Below are 21,491 nucleotides of genomic sequence, written 5' to 3'. Positions count from 1 at the left end.
GTCACATTGGCGAGCCAATGTAGTAAGGTCGTGCAAAATTCCCTAGGAGAGTCTCGAAGTTGAGGATACTGTGGTGAGCAACAGGGTTTCCCCCAGGGAGTCACACACTTGAGGTGCAATATTGCCAGGGATCCTCTTCGCCCTTCCACAAGAACTGTGTCAGGTGGCAGGTGTATTGTACGGAAAGCACGTTTTAGTGAGCTCCTGCAAACCAGAGACTAGGCAAAAGATTACTTTGAAGAGCTACGTCATGTGTTACAGAATAAGCATCATTTGTTACCTGATATTGGTGCTTACCTTTTTGGAAGAAAAGGTTTGACCCAACTGTCTGAGACATTTTCTGTCCCACAAGCCCTAACGCTCTGCCCTAACACTCCACACAGGAAGGTACTTTCCAGAGATGTGGATGGCACATCTCTTTGTATGCTTGTCATTGGAGTAGTTTGCTGTCTATAATCAGAGATGATAGACAAAAGGACTTTTTAAAATCTTGTTTTCTTCTTTCTGTTTGATAAATTCTGTTATTTCAAGGAAAGATTTGCATTTCTGTTAATTTTGGTTTAGTTTCTAGACCCATGCAACGGGCTTCAGCATGTTCTAAGCAGCAGGTTACCTGCTTAGGAAAAATGCATCTGTGAACTATGGATGTGGCACAAGCTAAGAGAATTTGCAGTGCATCACGTGCAGTGAAGCAGATGGACTCTATGGATGAGTTAACAGTGACTCGTAAGATTGTCTTAAATAATGGATTTTTTTTTCCTAAATGGCTTAAAAACCCATATGCTTTGGGCAGGAGAGCTCCAATAGCTACCCTTGCAGAGCATGGGGTATTCAGTAAGGTCTACAGAGCAGCAGCTATAGCCTTGCAGAGGGATAAGCATCCCTCTTGCATGTTTAACTCATGCTGCATTTTATTACAAAGATGAACAAGAAAACAGACCCCCCCACACTGTACTGTGAGAAGGGTCACAGCCCACCCTGTACTTTCTATCTCTGTTTTGGGCTCTTATTGCTTGCAAAACTTGAGCGGCTTCCAGTTTAGTCATTTCCCCTTATCAGGGAATTCAGATGAAATTACATTCCTACCGGAGGCTTTTAGAGGTATATAGGAGTCCTGTTTGACTTTACACGAGATGTATTTTTCTGGCATCTTTTCTTTTTTTTCCAGCCAAGTGGTGGTCATCTGCTCACTTCCAGTGTCCACAACCCCTTCTGATTTTCGCTGCAGACATGTCTCTGAAAATGAGCATTTTGTCGTCTCATTCCCCAGTACTCAACCTTTTCTCAGGAGAGTAAAGACCAGGGGGGAGAAAAGCGGGGTGAGCCCCCTCTCCGCAAAGTTTATTGAGTAAGTACTTAACCAGCTTCCCATTATCAGGAAGGGGATCCATCTGAGACCAAATCTTTGCTAAATTGGGCAGCAAGAACTGTACCTAAAGCTAATTTTCTAAACAAAGTGGCAGCTGCCTGCTTTTAACTATCCCCCAGAAGAGTTGTCTGGATAAGGATCAATACTCATGAGATGAGCAAGCTACTGCTCTTTATTACCTGTGCCTAGAGCCTCCAACAGCTACCAGCGCCTGGCTGTGTTTGCTGATGATCTCTGTACCAAAACACTCGCTAAAGAGAGAAAACAAACAGCAAAACAAAGGGGGTCAGCTGGACCCCGGAGCAAGGGTGCAGAGGATGAAATGGAGCCCTCGTCCCGCCTGGCTGCCGTGGGGGAAAGGGGAGAGGGATGGAGGCATCACACCTGGGCAGGCTGTGGAGCAGGCACAGAGCTCTCCTGGGGGACCTGGCACACATCCCCCTTTGCATGGGGTATCCTCTGCCCCGATGTCTGAGCCTCAGCTGTTGCAGCCCACTCGTCTCCCCCACTCCCCCCTATTTCTTCCATATGTCCCCAGATTCATCCCGCTGCTCGGCAAGCCGTCGTCCTCTCCCAGGGCATGCCGAGGCCCTGTTAGCAGGGTGGTCTCCCTTGGGGCCCTCCTGGCAGCCTTTGCTACCTGCAGACGAAGGTGCTGGTGAGGTGAGAAGGTGACACAACTCCCCTTTTATAAGGTTTGTGGAATTATTTTGGCATTAAAGCAGTGCTGGTGGAGCACACCCCCATTGGTGCCCTTTTAGGATCATAAACAGCTCTGGTCAGGTCAGAGCTGCCAGGTTACATTCATGAGAAAATAATAATAATAAAAAAAAATGATACGAGGATTTCCACCATTTTACTTGACTCATAAGGATCACAATCACCAAACCCGTGCTTGTCTGGGTGCCTAGCAGCCTTGGTGCAGAGCTGCTGAAGCAGAAACAGCTGCCCGACCGCCTCCAAATCCAGCCTCAGAGCAACCTCCAGCGGCAGCGAGCTGTTCCTGCAGACACGGCACCGGTGCTCGCCTCTGGGAACCCCAGCCTACCTCTTCCACCACGGAGCAACGCTGGCCCTCTGACCAGAGGCGTACATGCAGAAATAAAGACCACTACCATTTCCATTAAGGCACCGGGATAAAAATCTGCTTTCAAAAAATTAAATTGTCAGTACTTCCCCATGACTCATCGAACAGCCAAGATGCGCTTCTGGCACAAAACCAAACCCGTCATCCACTGAAGACCCAATTACAAAGAAAAAAAAGGGGCAGTTATTAGTTTAAAATTTTGTGTGAACTTTTGCTGGTTACTGGTGAAGCCACATACTTGTCGAGATTCAAGAATCAGGGATGCTGCAGCACACGCATAACTAAGCACGAACTCAAGGATCTTTGCTATGGAATTCACCAAGCACATATTGAGCTTAACAGTACATAAAGTGCTTTATTGAGTCAAAGTCTGAACCACAGCCCACCGACATCAATGAAAGATCTTCTGAGGACTTTGGGTTCAACTCACAGAAAGCCATCTCTGCTTGTCTTTTACGACGACAGCCACACGTGCTCTCAGAAATACAGCTTACAGCAGCAATCCACAGGGTATCGTCCCATCTCAAGTACGTCTTTTTTATTGTCTCATTTCATATACCAAGTGGAATGTAGCTTGCTTCAGCCTAACCCAATCAAGCAGCTTTTACCAGCGGGATGTACGCACTCTGCAATCCAGTTTCACAGACACATCGCATGCAATAGGAGAAATTAGTTATAATAAGCAAAATCAACACCACCAAAGGTAATCAACATTTTATTTATAAACAGACATTTACTATAAAAGCTGTTGCATTTTAGACAAGTTTTCCTAATTTCCAGAGGCATTTTAGAATAAATAAAATAAAGGAAAGATTAGCATAATTGGTATTCAACATTAGCCCCAGCTAGGACAGCAATCCTTGTCCTTGAATGGACATGCAGATAAGGATGGTCCCCTTCTGGTTCACCAACCTTTAGGACATTCACTGAGGACTACAGATATACTGCATCAATAACACTATATAGCAAGAGTAAGGAAAAAATACACCATGGAAAATGGGGTTGTGAAATACAGATGGGTTATGACACCTCTTCAGGTTCTCTGAAGTAGTAAGAGGCTAAATAAATTCTGAAACATCTAAAACCCATTACATACATTGTACTTGCTTAGCAATAATACATCATTTTTTGCAACAAATACATTTACATTGTAGTTCAATTGTAGTAAAGCATTATTTTTTTCTGTGCTCAAAGTTCCTGATAAGAAATGTATATTTATGTGCTTAAACTGGGGGAAAAAAAAAAAAGGAAAAAAAAAAAGGATCTTAGCCTGAATGAATTTGCCATGTAAGACTCCAAAGGAAATACAAAATCAAACACAAGCAATTGGCAAGTACACTTTAGAAAACTGTTGAAAATTATTTTGTGCTGGTGAATAGATGTTCATGAGGGGGAAGAAATCGTCGTCTGAGAAAGCCGCTTCATTTTGCTGTACATACAATCAAACTTGACCAAAACATGCAATATATGAAACTAATTGATAGACACTGGGATCCATTTCTAAGCAGCTTCAGAGATCCACTGGTGTGTCTGCAGTGCGATGCATACCCCCACCCCACCCCTCGCCCATGCATTTTAGTCCCAACCATTACCCCTACGCGCGTGAGCAGCAGATCTAACCTCTGTGACAACCAACCCTTTTATACACTTGGAGTCGGATTTGCACATCTAAACTCTATCACATGGGTGAAGCGGTGTTAGTGACTCATACCAAACAGATGCACAAGCATGCACGGTCTCGTTTAAAAATCAGGCCCAGACATCATATATTCACATATCCTCAATGCAGTGGATGGAATTATACAGATGTACGAAGTCAGTTATAAAATCTGCTTCTTGAATTTCCACGTTACGCATTATTTGCGGGAAAATGTTATGATGACCACATGCAAAATGTAAGCATCCTGGTTATCAAAACCCTTTAACAGTAAATCATGCAGATGGTTAATCAAAATATTGGACATCACTTTTATTTCCAAAACATTTTTCTGATTTTTTATTTTTTTAAAAAATATTCCCCAGGTGAAGTCCACGAAGGACTTCAGCTTTTTGGATTTATTGCATCCATAAGTCATCGCTGACTGTGTGCAACAGCTTTGCATTTTCTAAGGCACAATTTTAAGGAAGTAACATGTAACTTTCCAGCAGATGATAGTCACAATGTCCTCCAATGACAACATCGTACATGGGTTTTCAATGACACGCAGTTTTGCGTGGGTATGCATCTCACATGCAAGCAGCTGTCTAGTGTTTAAATAAATAGTTGCTAGCTACAGAACAACTCAAAATTATTGCTTCCCTAATAACCACTTCATTTCCATTTAACAACACGTCAAAAGACAATGGATGTGCACGTAGATAAAATAAATCTCTATTAATTTAGTTTTGTCACGGTTTTAAGGCAGAATAGGTAGATTTTTTTCCTCCATTTTAAGTTGCATCGTGAACTGCTAAAACGGGCTATTTCCAATAACTGTTTACCAAAAAGTGCTAGGATATTTTACAATTGCAACACATCCCCTAACCTTGTCTGGGTATTGTAGATAAAGTGACACAGCTCTGACCGCTGTTTCGACGAGCTGCTGGATCACTTCAGCAAGGAGCACATGCTTAATCAAAAAGCACAAAGGAAAACTGGCCCAAACACAGGCAAGTTAAAGTTTTTTTGCCTACCGCTGCCAGCCTCCTCCCTGCCCGCCTTCCGCACTCCTGGGTTTTGCTGACTTTATTGGGGTGGGGTATGGAGGGACACAGGCTCAAGGCTGCTTAATTCCCTGCTCTGGAGGGCATCCAAACCACATGTGTTTCTCCGCATGAGATTTCAATCAACCGTAATGTTTGCATTTGAGCCAATCTCAAACCAACTCAGACCACTGAAACTCGCAATTCAGCTGTGTCCACCCACTCAGCCACCTCTCCCCCACATCACCTTTCATCAAGTTTAATAACAACACAGGCTGCTGAACTTAGTAAGAAGGATTGCTCCTAATGGGAATCTTGCCATCGTTAACGGTATACAGTCCTTAGGTTTAATGAAGAAATCTTTATTGGAGAGAATATTAAGCTATAGTCATGAACATTACTTGAGGTACACAAACAAAAAAGTCCTATCACTAAAGGTGCAATAATTTATTTGTATAACTCCTACCCTCCGGTGAAGGTAATATAAACACAAAATGCTTCAGAATTACAGGATGCATTATCAAACTAGTCTCTGTATAAAAAAAGTTATAGCTTCAGTTATAACAGAGAAGTCGTGCTGTGATGTTTAGTTTTTCAAATGCACTGATTAGATACTACCTTAAAATTACTTCTCAGCTCAAGTTGGCATATTCTATAAAGGTTCTGTAAACTTAAACTTTTTAATTCCTAGAAATATTAAAACAAAACAGCTTTATTGCATGTTTATTTTCTTATTACTTTTAAAAGAACAAGGTAACAGACTGGAAATCATAAACATATCTGAAAGGTGGGATTTTTTTTTCTGTAGTACTTAGGCTTTGCCTTCCCAAACATGGTCATACGTATTTTGCAAATTTTGCAAGAAGGGGAAAACCCAACATATTGCATTTTAAAGGAGCAGGTGCAGCGTTTTTATGAGTTTTTCAAAATGAGATGAGAGCCATGATGTCCATGGATTCAAGCTCTTACAAGTGATTGTCTGGAGGCAGCCGAAACATATGAGAAGAGAGTTCCTTCTTGAAAGTTATTAGGACTGAAAGTCATGTCACAATGTAGTTGGCTGTCCAGCAGCTGGATAAAACAAAACAAAACCAAGTCATTAGTTGACGAATTTTAAAAAACACACACAGGCTTCTCCTCATATGATCTCTACAATTCAAAAAACTGCATCTGGAAATATGTATCATTTGTGCCTTGCTTCTCGTTCTTCCCGCAGAGCTGGGGCGCTAACTGCAAAAAAGGATTCAGCGTAACTCCAGTGGAAATAGATTTTCCATGCCATAGCGACAAATGCATTCTGCACTTTTATTTCATTTTACTCCCAAAGTACTTGCAGGTATATTTACTTTCAGGCTCTGCAGTGGCAAAATAGTAAAGCAAAGGACCGATGAGTCATCTTTAGCTGTGCCTGGTTTGTGTTACATGATAACACAGAGCCCTTGTGTTATTTGACCATACCGGGAATCTCATGCATTTACTTCTTGCCTTTGACCTCAGCACTCACAAACCTGTAACGTTTCTCCGTGTTTGTCACTGAATACCAAGTTCCCTTCCTTGTGAGGTTTTGTTGTAGAGAAATAACCTACCAATAAAACCCCATTCACTTTTATTTGAAAAACAGAAGTATTTTGAACCCTGGACTACTACATAATCTTTAATGCTTTTCTCTCTTAAGGTTTTTGATAATTTATTTTGCAACAGAATCATCCACAGTTTCAAATAAGCTTCTGGCAGCCAAAATACTTCATCGAGGTGTCCATAAGCATCTCAAAACAATACTAATTAATTCTGGGTTGGTCAGAGACCATCAGTTGTGCACACTGCTGCACAGGTTTTCAGATGTAGCCGCAGGGGCAGGAAGGCATGAGCTGTGCAATCAGGCAACTGATTTTGTATTTAGCATCAGACTTCCCAGAACTGAAAGGCAAAATGCTAACATTTTGAAGAACAGTTTGTTCTTCATTTCAGAAATAGAGTCCCTCAAATTCTAGTTTTTTATTTGCAGTTTTACCAGGATCAGTCCCTTTGAAACTGTCAACAACAGCCAGTGTAACTTAAATTCAACTAACTCATATTTTGAGATTTGCATGAGGAATGAAACACAGCAGGAAGAGGCAATTTGTAGGAAAAAAGACAAACCCTTGCCATTATTATTCATCAGGAACCATACATATCCTCAAAATCTATTCCCTCTGTCATGGACCTGGTTACCGTTGTGCTAGGTATGTACAAATGCAAAACCTCACTACACGAAACGCTGTGCACAGCTCTGTACTGTATTGTCTAGCACTGCTGCTGTAGACATGACGATGGAGGGGGTGATTTCTACAGCATATAAGCTGATAAGTAATTTATTTGAGTCTTCATCTGCCCTCAAGGGACCTCAATTTTTATTTAAGCAAAAAGGATTAACAAGAAAAGCAAAATATGACTTTTATCACCTTCCTCTCTTTTTTGTGTAAAGATAGATGTGCAAATGTGCATTTTAAGGGTCAGGGCGTCATCCACATGAGGAAGGTTTACAGTATCAAGCCTGAAGGGGAAAAGCTATTTCTAAATGTGTCAGGTTAAATAAATAATCATAAAAAGTTGCTAACGTTTCTTAGCAGAATTTAAAAAAAAAAAATCACCAAACAAAGGGTTATACAATAGCACCCTCTAGCTCTGCTGATGGGGAAATCTCTCTCTCCTGAAACAGAGAAAAAAAAAATCTGTTCTTCTGCTGGCAAAGGTACCTTTCCTACTCCTGGATTTCTACAGCCACTGCTTTTGAGAGAGGAGAAGGGAAATAGTAAGTGAAAAGAACTCTGTATCTCCACTCATCAGTTAGGATTGTAGGCAGTGAATATACTGAAGAGTAACATGTATCAGGAAGGCAACAATATTTTTCTGTGTCTTACTGTTTTTCACAAAGGAGAAAGCCAGCATGAGCACTGCCCATCTCATACCACTGGTGACATCAGGGTGAAGCTGAAATGCTCAAGCCATTTGGTATCAGTCACAGAAATCCAGGACTAGGAAGGACATTCAAGTGACCTGCTCTATGGCAGAAAAATGCATCAAGTTTTTTTTCTGACATGCAATTGTCTGGCTCATTCTTCACAACTTGCAGCAAGCAACACTTTAGCACATGTCTGGGGATACCACCACAAGGATTCATTATGAGTTACAGAATGTTCCTTATATTTTCCTTGACGATTTTGTCTGGAGATGGAGGCCTAAAGACATTAAAAATGGGAACTTCTCCAAACAAGGGCCAGGATTCTAGACCTAGTAGAAGTGTCTGCATTGTTGCATGTGACGTGACAGATCCAAACCTTCAGGATATGCAATGTGTGCACACTGTGGAAGAGTTTATACACAGAAACAGCCTTTAAGTCTAATATTGCTGAGCAGAGATCCTCTGGGCAAGGGTTAATGGGCTTGGAAATCTTTTTTGATACAAGAGGATGATTAAAATAGGATGGGAAGGCTCCCCTTCCCATGGCGATGCTATGCCTGAGTAGCAAAGCCATTTAGGCATAAGGGAGAACACATGTCTTCCAGGAGGAGAAAAACTCACCAATTAAAATCATGGCAACAGTACTGTTAGAGTTCACTGTCCTTTGGACAGGATTTGGTACTTACTTCTGGATCGGATATAACAATCGTTGCAGTTAAGAAGGCCATTTCTAATCCTGACATCTGTCCCACTTGCTGCATCTCCCAGCTGTCCCTTGCAAATGCCACACTGTCAGTTGAAGAACAGAGAAAGTAAGAGAGACGGTACCCTTCTATCTGTCACAACTTTCCCCAAATTTTGACTTTTGTTTCAATAGTTCTTGGAACAGCGAGAGAAAAAAAATAACCCCCAGAACCCAGCCCATACTCCTAGGGAGCACTGCAAATCAGTGAAAGGTTTATTTTAGAGCCAACACTATTTAGGGCTTCAGCAGTCTCCACTTATACAGAAGTGAAGTCTAGTGATTTTAAGGGACATCTGATTTTGACATTGCATTCTGGAGCCAGTCCATTTGTGCTGGACAAAGCTCAGAGAGGCCAGAGGTTTAGTTTGGGTAAATGTCCAAAACCAAAAAAGGCTTCATGAATGTCTAAAACCAATTGGGCCAAAGATAATGGAAAAGGACACTTTTTGAGTTCTCTGGAAAACACTATCTTCAGAACTCAAGAACAGTTGTGAAGTATTTCTGTTGAGAGCTCTGGTGAAAGGCCGAAGACATCATCCATTCCATAGTCAAAGCTTTCCAACCAATCAAAGATGGCTTTGGGACTGACCAGGTTTTTGAAAAAAAATCACAAGGTAACTAATTTTATATTTAAAAACAATGAGTACAACTGGGAAATTATATGATGCTTCCCTCTGTGAGTGGGGAAGCTAAGTTTGCTTGCTAAATCACAGGTTTTAGTCCAATTAACATGTCTGACAACAAAATAACACATTAGCTGCATTACTTCCACTTCTGTACAAACAAACAAACGCACAAACAAACATAGATAACAAACATGCCAATCCCTTGGTCCTCTCACTTTCAATTTCACATCTACAGCCCTCAATATACCCTTCTGCTCACGCTGTGCATGACTTGAGATTTTTCTTAACAAAGCAAGAGACATACCCTGAAGCACTGAATATGGAAATAAAGACCAAGCGTTTCAATAATCATGGCAGCTCCTTTTCCAAGAGGAAGCCCACAGGTAGAACAAAGCTTCTTTCCGCTGACAGACCTAGGAGACAAACATGACTTTAAGAAAACAGAACAGCAACTGATGCTAAAACATAGCCAAACATTTACACAGGTTTATGGAGAGGGACAGGATGGGAGGAAGGAGCATTGGGGGGTGTCACACAAATACACATTGGCCCTTCAACCGTGTTGCTGATCAGCCTGCACATCTGCCTCGCAGACAAGCAAGCAGAGGACTTAAAATGCTTGAATGCACAGCAGCTCAGATCCATTTCCCTGCCAGTCTGCTGTGCTAGATCAAGGGAGATGCAAGCCTTTTAAGAGAGACCCAGACGGCAGGGAACCATGCCTGTGGATTACCTAGGCCCAGTCAACGCCACAGCGATCAAAGCAGATATTCACACAAATTACCCGAGTGAGATTCTCAGCCTTTGGTTTGCAAATGGGTTTGCTTACTGCAAGTCAGAAGGCAGGGATGCTGCTCTTACACCCAAATAAGCTGGCAAAGTCTATAGTAGCAGCGTAACTGCAGTAGCACAGACCAGGCATCAGGCACTTGCTAACTAATTTTAGTCTATGCTGCTGCAGCTACATGCCTGTTAGTACTCCAACTAGTTAGAGTAAAGCTGAAATCAGATCTCCTTTTTTTGCAATGCAAAAATACTTCAACTGTCTCCTTAAGCTTCAGTCCTGTCTAGACCTTTCTAGTAAATCAGCTGTTTAATGACAGCTGAGTGAGGGATCACAGCCCCAGGAATAACTGGTACCCTTTTTCATAATGGTTTTAATGGCAGTGCAGTTAGTACTCCAACTAGTTAGAGTAAAGCTGAAATCAGATCTCCTTTTTTTGCAATGCAAAAATACTTCAACTGTCTCCTTAAGCTTCAGTCCTGTCTAGACCTTTCTAGTAAATCAGCTGTTTAATGACAGCTGAGTGAGGGATCACAGCCCCAGGAATAACTGGTACCCTTTTTCATAATGGTTTTAATGGCAGTGCAGGTGCACACTTCTTCTTCCCTTCCCACCTGTCTGCCAGCCTGCCAGAACTGTTGTTTGTCTAGTGAGATGAACTTGAGACCAAAAGGGATCCCTTGTCATTTTGTGTCATCCATGCTTTTTTCAGCCAGGGCTGAAACCAGGAGAGAAACTTTGGGATACCTCATGAGTTCTGAAAAGATGGTTTGATGAAACTGTACACAGATAAGCAAGTTTACAATATCTTGCTTTATGGTTTTGGTGCAACAACATAATAAGCTACCAACAGAGACAGATCTGGACTGCATCATGACAAAAAAGCCATTAAAAAAAAAAAAAAAAAGAGACAGAAGCAGCAGAAAGACTCATCACAACCAGAAAACTGTCCTTGCTTCCATCTAATCTCTGTGACTCCGGAGCCCATCATTCTTTATCCCACCATGTACACTGACAGCACAGGCACATCACTGTCTTGTTGCTTCATTGTCATTATTCCTTTTAGAATAACTTCCCTGGTTTCTTCTCCTCCCCTACAACCTTAAGCCTTCTGCTCACATCCCTCTGTGTTATTCTTGAGTCCACCTTTGTTTTCACTTCTTCTCCACTATCAGAGAATAAAGTGCTTTGGGAAATTTCTTAAGAGAAGTTTTCTAATCTTTTAGTGGAACAATGAATTACATCCCATCCATTGTTTCCAAAACTATATTTTCTTCAGGAAAAGATCTTGGAAAAGGGTCTCAGATCAGGATATAGCTGCTGAATAATATGAAGTAGCTCTCATGACTAGCTACATGTAGCAAGAAATGATCTGCAATCCCACCAAATCTGCAGTGTTACAATTAGAAAAAACAGAAGAAATTGTTCACATAAAAAATTCCTAATAGTTTCACTTCAATGCAAATGGCATTGGAAGGAGGGCTTTGCTATCAAACGTGAAGAAAAATGTTATTTAAATAGAACAAAAACTTGCTATGTATTCTGTGTTGTATTACTTTACCCTATTTAATAAGCCAACTGATTTTAATACACCCCAAATTATCAGTGATTCTATCAGGCTGCAGTTACCATTTATTTAGAGTTGGTATATATCTCATTGAAAGCTGCACAGCTCATTGCCTGAGAGAATCAAATCTCCAGGAGGTTAGCACGAATGTAGAAAAATTAAAAAAAAAAAACAAAAAAAACCCCCAAAACAGAAAAAAAGCTAAATGTGTTTCAAGTTTGGAAATTAAGGGAAGGATTTCTTTTTAAATCAGCAAGTGTTGAAATGTCAGTCGGTGACAACATCTAGAGCATACCTTGCTCCTGAGCATGTGACTATTCAACATCCTCTGGCTTAAGTGCTCTGAACTCATGCTTTACTGCTTACTTTGACTGGGGCTTATATTACCCCATTTCAATTTCATTGAAATTTCAATGATCAAGCAGAGTCCTACAGCTGCTTTCTGAACTGTGTTATTTGAAAACATAACAATACTGCTGAAGTAGGCAAGAGATATGGGAGAGGGAGCTACGTGTTTATTCCGTGGACAGTTATGAATTGCAACATTTAGAAGAATTAATAGTGCATCCACATAATACTAATGTGATTTACACTGCGGCAGTTCACCAGCGACTACAAGATGTATTTGGTCTGCAAAATTCCTTATTGACCTTTTGTACCTGTTGGGTGACTGACTTGGAGCAGCAGGAGAGCAGGGAGATGATGGCCCAGATTGGAAGTTCTCATGATAGCCTGCCCTAAAATACAGGAGAGAAAATGCATTACTACAGCTGAAGAACAACTAAAACCAAGGGATTTGTACTGAGAAATTCCAGCTGATGGATTTCAGGATTCCCAGCTCTCAAGATTTTACCTAAGGAAAATAAGGTATAAATTTGCTGTCCACTGCTATTTTGATACAATGAAAAACAGCACACATTTTTTGGTTCCGAGTTTTGGTCTGCTTGCTATTGCTCAATCAGATAACTCACAAGGTAATCAGCCATGTGCAGACTCCCACCCACCTATCAACCCAACATAGCTCACACCATGACAAAGGAGGGTTAAGCCAAGGCACACCACCTTGTACTCTCTGTTTCCCAAGAGATGTGCACAGAAGCACACTAGTAGAGCAGATGTGGGGTTGTTGATGGAGGGTGTGCCCTTTACTGAGTGAAAAGGAAGCTACCAACACTGAAAAGTGGTTTATTCTTATTTGTGTCCATTTTACCCAGCAAGAATTTGGTAAGAAAAACCATGGATGTTTTTTGTTATCAGAAATCATAGGATCGATTCAACCTCTCAGTACTTAAAGCTGTTTACAGATTAAATAACAATTTTCTCAAACACACATGAGCAGTTTGTTATGAGGAACAGGTAATCAAACCCCAACCTACATTAGTTTTGACTGGATACAAGCTTCATAGCAGTAACACATATCTTGCAGGAGACTGTGTTCATATATATGCTAATGAAAACAGATGTTCCTTTCTCATTACAGAGATACACTTTTTGCAAATATTAGGTAAACATATCCCTTGTTTACTGAAAGAACTGGTGTTACTTTTTAGCAATGCTCACTCAAAAACACAAGGCAAAACATCACAGAAGAAAAAAACCTCACCCAATTTATAGCAGAAAGAAAATCTCTATTTATCTTCTTTTAAAAGCTATAATCCTTAAAGAACTAGAAAGTAGCAACCAATGTGTGTTTAGAAGCTGGGGAATGAAGCTCTCAGATAACAATTTCAGAGAGGCAGACTTCTCCTGACATTCCTACCCTGATATTTAGCCACTTACTAGCTATAAATGTTTGTCTTAGGGACTTAAAACAAATGAAGCACATGAACAGTTAGGCAGATGAGTCTTTAAAGACCTAAGGAGAAAGAAGACAGAGAATGGCAAGCAGGAGGTGTCCTCCCTTGTGAAACTAGTTACTGGGGTACCCTTAATGAGAGACGATAAATGTTAGCAGTCTTGGTGGGAAAGCCAGGAATCAAAGGTGTCTGCACACTGCAAGGCTACCCATGAAACTTAACCAATAAAGAATGCAGTATAGGAATATAAAGGAGAACAGAGTGAGCAGGACTTCTCAACCTCTGCAATAACCTTTATTTTATGTTCTCACCTCCTCGTTTCTCCTGTGGAGCTCAGCTGTTGTCCCGCACTCTGGCGCAGGAATGGTCTCTGACGAATGTCCTCTGTGCGATGTGGGGACTGCTTTGTCAGCAACTGCTGATTCCAGGAGACGTCTACAATGGGAGGTGGGGAAATCTCAATACTTATGATAAAATGCTTTTGCCAATACTTATAGACCAGCATAGCTTGTGGGCTCACCGTAAAGGAGGCATGAGATGTACTGTTACTTAAAAATAAGTTCTTGGAAACCTCACACAAAGTCAGATACAGGCTCTGCTACACCAGAAGACCTCTATGGGACAACATCCCCCTGCATTACCTTCACATACACATGACCTGCCCTGCTGCTGAATCTCAGTTTCTGAAGGGGGAAAGGGAGAGGTCAAACAACCATCCATGAGTAGCACTTGGGAAAATAAAGTATTTCTGTCCTAAGGAAGGAAGCACCAGAGAGACAGAAACTTCCCGAGGTGCCTGGGGATCCAAACTTCTCAATAGCAAGAGTTAAGAGGAAGGTGGTGTAGTCACTGCTTTCCATGAGCCTATCGATAAACAGATTTCTTCCCTTGTAATTTCCTTCTGCGTTTCAGATGGTTGCACAAGGCTCAATGACAGTAACAGCCTCCCAGCAATATGCAATGATCTGTGTGATGCCCAGGCAGCCGACCATGCCATCTTTGAGACAGAGCGCACTGCCTGGATCCTTCCAGACAAATTTTGTGGCTCACAGGCTGGGGAGAGCCTTACCGTGCTATGCACCAACCAGCTAGTTTAGAGGAGAAGAAAACTTTACTGGGGCCTATAAAAGGCCTGATCCCTATTTTTGGTATCAAGACAAAAAAAACCCCTACTCCTGACTAGTTTAAGGACTTAAGGAGAGAGCAAAGATGTGATGCTTTAAGGGGCAAGAAAGGAGCTGTCAGAATATTTGTAGGGAGCCAAGTTGATGAAAAGAACCTAGAAAAAAGCCTGATTAGCAGAAATAGTTAAAAACTGTCAAACTTTTGAAGTTTGCTTAATCACTTCTACAAATCCACACGGATGGATTACTGGGTAATATCTTCTGCTTTCTTTATTTGAGCAACCTTTATAGCAACCTTAAGAATACAATAAAATTGTGCCAGGGAAAGCAAACCTGCTAAGTTTAATAAACTGAATTTGCATTTGGAGTAAGTAATAACACTGAAACCTTTTCTATCCATAGACGTTTCATTTTTTGGAATCATCAATTTTTATGCTATACTGAAAACAAAAATCTAAAACTTGATTTAAAAATCTACATTTGTTTTCTGTCTTTAGTCCTACTTATTTACTTTCCACTGTTCACTCGCATTAGATAATGATGCTAAAGTAGTGAATTTGCCTTTTTTTAGGGTGACCCTGTTGACAGCAGGAAATTTCTTCATTCAGAAAACATGAATACTTATGGGAGCTTAAAAAAATCATTAATTGTAAATGTCATCAGACATTTCTAATGACAAAATTGAGATAGGCGTCCCTTTAGACTTGGCTTGAAAAGGTTATGCATCACAGGTAGTGATTTTTACTGGACTGAAATGGACATAAAAAATCTAATTAGCTATCAAAACACAAAATAAGTGTTGGAAATATGCTCTCTGTATCAAGACAAATCCTATATGTATGTACAATTATGTAAAAGATGGAAGATAACTGTGTTTAACTACTACTGTGAACATGCGGGCCTACAAATAAGATTCTTGCAGCTGAAATGCTCATCTCTGATGAAAATAAGATTTTAAATTTCATCTTAACATATTTATCTTTACTAAAAGAAAACAACTTTTGCATCTGAGACATTCAAATTTTGAAGATATGCATGTGCTGGTAATTTCCAAAATTCTTTGAGTTAGATTTCAAGCCACTGCAAACACCTGTGAGATTTCTATCTGGAAAAGAATACATGCGTATGAAGAGTCTTGACTCTCACCCTGAGTCAAAGGCAGATTCAGCCTGGCAGGCGAGCTGCGCTCCACCACCGGCACCTGGTGGTCCTGTTTACATCCTTTCAAGATACCCGCCTCCTCCAGGTGTCCTGAGAGCACTTTATTTCCACTGCCAATAAAAATAAGTCACATTGTATAAATAAAGCCGGGAAAAATGCCACCTAGAATATAATGGCAAAATCAGACTTTTGAGTATCAGTCTATTTTTTGCAACAAGATTTTTGTTATGGTGTCAGCAACGACAAGGCAATGGGGATAAGTCATAAATTAACAAGTTTGTCTCCAAACACACCATGTCTTCCTGCTTCCCTAACACACTGCCACTTACACACATGAAAGATCATTCTGGATTTGTGGAAAATGGCTTCTTTGCCAGAGAAACACCTTTCCTCAGTGTTCTCTATACAGCGTTCTGCATCATCAGATGCTTCTTGTCTTTGTGAAAGCTGTTATTAGCATTTGGGCAAAGACCAGGACTTTGAACACCATCTGCCAAGTTTGGGTGCAGCACTTCCAAGATAGCCAGGCAATCTCACACAGATTCTGAGTGAAAACAGCTACTGCTCCTTTATTCCTCCAAACGGCTTCTGAAACTTGTACACAAGACACAGCGCAGTGACATACAGAGATGTCTGAGCTATCTAAGCTCCGAGTGACAGAGTTTCAGCAAAGCCATGTGCCGAAAAGGCAAGCCTTCTGATATGCGAAACTAGCACTGCACATTGCCATATATGCGTAAGCCTGCGGCAAGTAAATATTGATCGGGATATATTACACCTATCACAAGGCCACCAGATGCTGATGCTCCAGCATCAATCATGGGCAGATGTGACATCCCAGAAGTCTACAGAACACAAAGCTCCACAGGGCTAAGAAATGCTTAGGCTTGATCCATACCTCCTCTTTTCTTGCCAGAGTTCATTTTCCTTGCTTTTCAGAGATGGCATACTGTCCTGCTCCCAGAGCAGCTTTTTCTGCCTTGTAACTTCTTTCTGTTTGCCTTCCTCTGGAGAGCTGTTTGAATCAGCTGTATTCTAGAAGACAGCAGGGGAGGGAACAAGGAGCTTCCCTTGAATTTGGCATCACCACATGCATGAGAAAAGCACAGGCTGCCCCCAGATATATCATGTTGACACACCTTATTATCATAAAAAACATCTCACATTATACAGTAGATTCATTTGACCTTGGTAAGGCTAACTTTGGATTTTACAAAGACTTCAGCTACAACCATCAATTAATTGTATTAAATTGAGCGCGAAACAAAAAAGCGCAGGACTGACCAATTATGAGATGGTGTTCAGGATGGCAAAATAAAACTTCCCACTACATATTTTTGGCAGAAATCCTGGAATGACTGAGAATCTAGACAGTCTCCCATTGGACTTGGGAGGACTTTGTCAGGGACCTCAGCTCGTCTCTGCCTAGGGGCAGAGCATTACTTACATGCTCTGGGCATTCTCAAATGGCAACACCAGTAATACTTCCAAAATGGTACTGGAGTGGGTCATACCTGACTGGTGGAGCTTGAGTAAGCCATGGCATGAGATCCTTCACTTCTGGGTGCGGGCATTGTCCTGAACATGGCATAACCAACTCCACCCAGGAAGTTACCACTACACAGCCATGTGGAAAATAAGCTATGGCTGATGCCCCTCCATAGGGATGAGTGATAAGAGGGGGCAGGAAGGGTGAGTGGAGAACCAGATGATACAGTACTCCTAACCCTGGAGTTGAATGGAAAAAGGCAGATGACTTCTTGGGTGTGGGTGCCTTAGGCAGGAGAAAATTATGTCTGGGAATCCCAGATTTATTCTACTGATCTCACCTGGGGTGTCATTCTCTGATCTCTGGCGAACACTTATTTAATTAGATGCATCGAGTTAAACATTTTTTGCCGCATAAGTAAAAAAAAAAAATAAAAAAAATCAGAGAGTGAACATTCCTCTGTTTGTTTTGCTGCTTTCTAGGACGGATGGTGGAAGAGAAAAGGAGGAAAAGTGGGGAGGCAGGATTCAGTCTCATCATCGATATGCTTAAAGCACTGTCTTACACTCAAGATTTTGTATGCAGGGAAATCCCTTCAGATTTTGTTGGCTTTGAGAAGGTAGTTAAAACAAACAGAAACAGGTGACTGTTTTTTCACAACACCAGTTAAAGAAGAGAAGCAGCTGCAAAGAGAGAAAGCACCACCCTCTGCTCTAGTCCAAAATGGGATGGTAGCAGTTTGCTTGGGAGCATGGCTCTTCAGCTATAAAAATATACAAGCTACAGCACTCTGAGGTATCACCAGTTATGGAAACGATCCAGGGAATACTCTTACTCTTACTGTTCCCAGACTTTGTTAGTTTTTAATGAAGAATGAAACTTTGCACTGAAGATGCCTTAGTCTTTATTGCCTTACTACTCCACGAGAAACTCACCGCTGTCTTGTTTCCTTCAGTGGTAGAGGAAGAAGAGGAGAGGAGCTCAGCAGAGTTTGAAGAAACAATGAATGGAACTACAGTATCCTCAATTATCTTGCGTTCCTAAAAAAAGAGGATCAGGAGAGAGTGGGGGTTAAAAATACAGAATGTCAACTATGAGCTTAAAAAGTAGAAGCATAAAGTTTGGCTACGCATCATATTTAGATGGCTAGGTAAGGACCTGTGGTACCAAAAATAATAGTAACACCTCAATTTTTAATTTGCTTCAAAGTTTTGCACTCCCTTTCCTTTCACCGTTACCATCTTTAAGATGGGATGTCCAAAACTGGAAAGAATATTCCACTTGGGATGGCACCGCTGTTTCTCACAACACCAGTCTACTATATTTCATATAAAAATATGGCACATGAGAAACTTATTCTGAAAGTTGAAAAAAAAAAATTTCTTGTTCAGACCACAAGTATGGTCCTCAAGCACAGATGATAAGACATCAATTTGCATAATGTACAACTAATGAAACTGAAAACATGAATATTTTCCAATTTCCTGCAATAATGACGCACATACGACAGAAGAAAAACACTATCTTGTATATTGTTAATATTTTACAACTGCAAGCTTTGAACATTTCCTGTGAATTTTTTTTGAAAAGCAAGGCCAGATTACAAAATACCTACATGATCAAGCCCAAGGCAGACAACAACTTCATCTGGAGTTCTACCAAGTCCAGGCACCAAGTACACACCAAAAAGCACCAGGCTCTGCCTCCAGAGGGAAGTCTTAGCGTGCCCAGACACAACCATACTGACTCACCCTGACTTGCACAGCAATTAGACACCTCCACCTATGCGGAGGTTCTGAGGATACCTGTCTAAATATTTAAATATTTTTCCTCAGTGCCTATGGTAGTGTTTAAGAGAAACAATCCTCCTGAGAATTCAGCCTTGAGAAGGCTTTTCAGTAATTAATCTAGGTATGGGATTTTTTTAGTTATGTGAGTGGGTGCATTTAAATGCAAAAAAAGTCAATAAACAACCTCCTCCTTTGAGCCTTATACCTCCTCATAGTATCTACGTTCCTCCTCTTCGACTTCTCTCTGGGCCTTTTCCCATTCCTCTTTCAGCTTGTCTTGCTCCTTCTGATACTTCTCCTGTAAGAAGATACAAATACAGGTAAATTCAGAGCATTCTGTATTAGGAGTAAATTCTGTAGTATCTCCACAGTGAAAATGAACCTGCTAAAAGTGGTTTAATCAGAAACAGGAAGATAAAAATTTGAAACATCCATGGGTGTCAAAAAAAGCTTCTTTTCCTCCTCTCCCCACTTGTTTCTAGCACTTAGATTTAACACCTTCAAACCATGAGGAACTTTTAACATACTAGAAGTAGTTTAATTTGTTAGAAGCTTTTAAATCTTTGGTCAGAAATGAAATTTATGCTCAACAATTTCAATAATTCCTTGTTTATTATACAGTATTAAGAGTTCCAAAAAGCTATCACACACCCCAAAACACTTAGGCATGGATTTTACATTAAAAACTTCAGCAAAGTAGCATATAAACAAGCAGGTTTTGCAGATACTGGTACTACTTTAAAAGAGATGCCAGTACAATTTAATTAATGATGAATACCTGTGGAAGTTTAAAAGATAAATGAATAGTGTGTAAAGGTTTGAAGAGGGTAAGCTTATAATTAGCTAAGTAGCTTATTTTCCTCCTTGATGGAATTATTTATTGAGAATTGTTTTCACACAGTTTTGCATGAAAAATTATCTCAAAGAGATCTTTAAAATTGTTTGACAGAACTGGTTTGAATATGGGGAAAAACAGTGACTTCCATATCCCTTTTACACCAGTTCCAACTTCTGTTCAAATTAGAAACCACATCTGCCTAATTCAGAAGAGATGCATTTACTATTGAGAGAACACCCACACCGCCAGAAAAACTACGATGAGAATTTTACACCATTTTAAGAGGAAACAACCATATTAGCTAAAAAGAAATAATCTCAAGAAAGCAATAGAGAGACACACAAGTCATTCTTAAAAGACGAAAAGACTCCATTTTATTATTCTCCATCTTTTGACAGTTGTTTGCTCTTCTGTTGCATGGAGGAAAGATACGGTTTCTTTGGGACCAAACCTAACCATAGTTTCAAAAGACAATACTGACTGACAGGGAGATTCAAGTTCTCAGGGCCACTGCACTTCTCCCAAACAGGACACAACCCCAGACCTTTTACAGCTTACTCTACCACTAGGCAAAACTAGTTGTTGTTTTGAGGGGGTTTCCGCCCCTCCCCCTCCCCCCCCAAACCCTTTGTGTCCAAATTCAGTTTGATGTTTTCCAAGGAGAACCTGTGAACAAAGCAGAAGTCTACAAAAATCTATTAAGATCATCATTTTAAAGAAGAGTTGCATAGGCCTCCGGGTCAGCAAATCGTCAGTCTCGAGAAACAGGCTCCAAGTAATTAAGAGTCTCACAGTCTATACTCAACATACTTTAAATATAGTTGAGGATCAACATTTCGTTTAACTCCACACTGGAATGCAGAACTAAGCCCTTTTGGTCTTTCCACAGAGTGGGGAAGGGAGATGTTAAGAGTGCCCAAACCACAGAGAACGTGTGTGTATGCTCACATTCTTATTCATCTGCCACAGAATTCACTCAAGCATCCCCAGAGGATGTGGAAGACATGACATGAAATGCCCAACTTTCATCCAAAGGGACAATTCAACAGCTGAGCCACACAGTGGAAGAAATGTAGCTTCTTCCTTACCTGAAGCAAGCGTTCTTGCTCATGCTGCCACCTCTCCTGGCGCTTTCGCTCTTCCTCTGGATCCCAGGACCAGAAATTGAAACGCTTGCGTGAAGGAAAACCAAGCTATTAGACTTTAGCACTGTACTTGAGAAGGCTACCAAGAAAGCTGCGCTTCATCTGGCCTACCCCTGGTGGCAATGTTAAAATAGGAAATTGAGAACTAGATAATGGTTCTCTCAGTTAGTAGATAGTATTCTTAGCTTCATTGACACTTGGGATTGCCCACAGGTATCCAAATGATAAAATAATCATTTGGTTTGCAAAGAAAGGTTTGGGAAACTTCAACTGGAGGGATAAAAAAGGAAAAAGATCTGAAAGAAAGCTCTAAGCAGCACTGAACAGATATACCTGCAGGTACTCAA

At 40.8% G+C, this 21,491-nt stretch overlaps 1 protein-coding gene across 1 annotated transcript in view; it reads right to left on the bottom strand.

Moving 5' to 3' along the window:
* Window positions 1-5,480: 5,480 nt before the first annotated feature.
* The window catches only part of LIMCH1 (LIM and calponin homology domains 1), a 74,315-nt gene continuing 58,304 nt past the window's right edge, over window positions 5,481-21,491 (bottom strand). The window contains exons 16-25 of the mRNA XM_009579711.1: window positions 21,088-21,192; window positions 19,367-19,459; window positions 18,307-18,411; window positions 16,781-16,917; window positions 15,868-15,992; window positions 13,909-14,032; window positions 12,461-12,538; window positions 9,755-9,863; window positions 8,766-8,868; window positions 5,481-6,209 (exon numbers count right to left, since the gene is read on the bottom strand). Of these exons, the coding sequence (XP_009578006.1) occupies window positions 6,184-6,209; window positions 8,766-8,868; window positions 9,755-9,863; window positions 12,461-12,538; window positions 13,909-14,032; window positions 15,868-15,992; window positions 16,781-16,917; window positions 18,307-18,411; window positions 19,367-19,459; window positions 21,088-21,192 (1,005 nt within the window). The 3' untranslated portion in view covers window positions 5,481-6,183. The remainder of the gene's footprint in view (window positions 6,210-8,765; window positions 8,869-9,754; window positions 9,864-12,460; window positions 12,539-13,908; window positions 14,033-15,867; window positions 15,993-16,780; window positions 16,918-18,306; window positions 18,412-19,366; window positions 19,460-21,087; window positions 21,193-21,491) is intronic.

Source organism: Fulmarus glacialis, unplaced genomic scaffold, assembly GCF_000690835.1.
Source record: "Fulmarus glacialis isolate BGI_N327 unplaced genomic scaffold, ASM69083v1 scaffold12146, whole genome shotgun sequence".
In the NCBI taxonomy this organism is placed as follows: domain Eukaryota; kingdom Metazoa; phylum Chordata; class Aves; order Procellariiformes; family Procellariidae; genus Fulmarus; species Fulmarus glacialis.
Note: the sequence above shows the minus strand (reverse complement) of the source record. Positions and strands in the feature narration are given on the sequence as shown.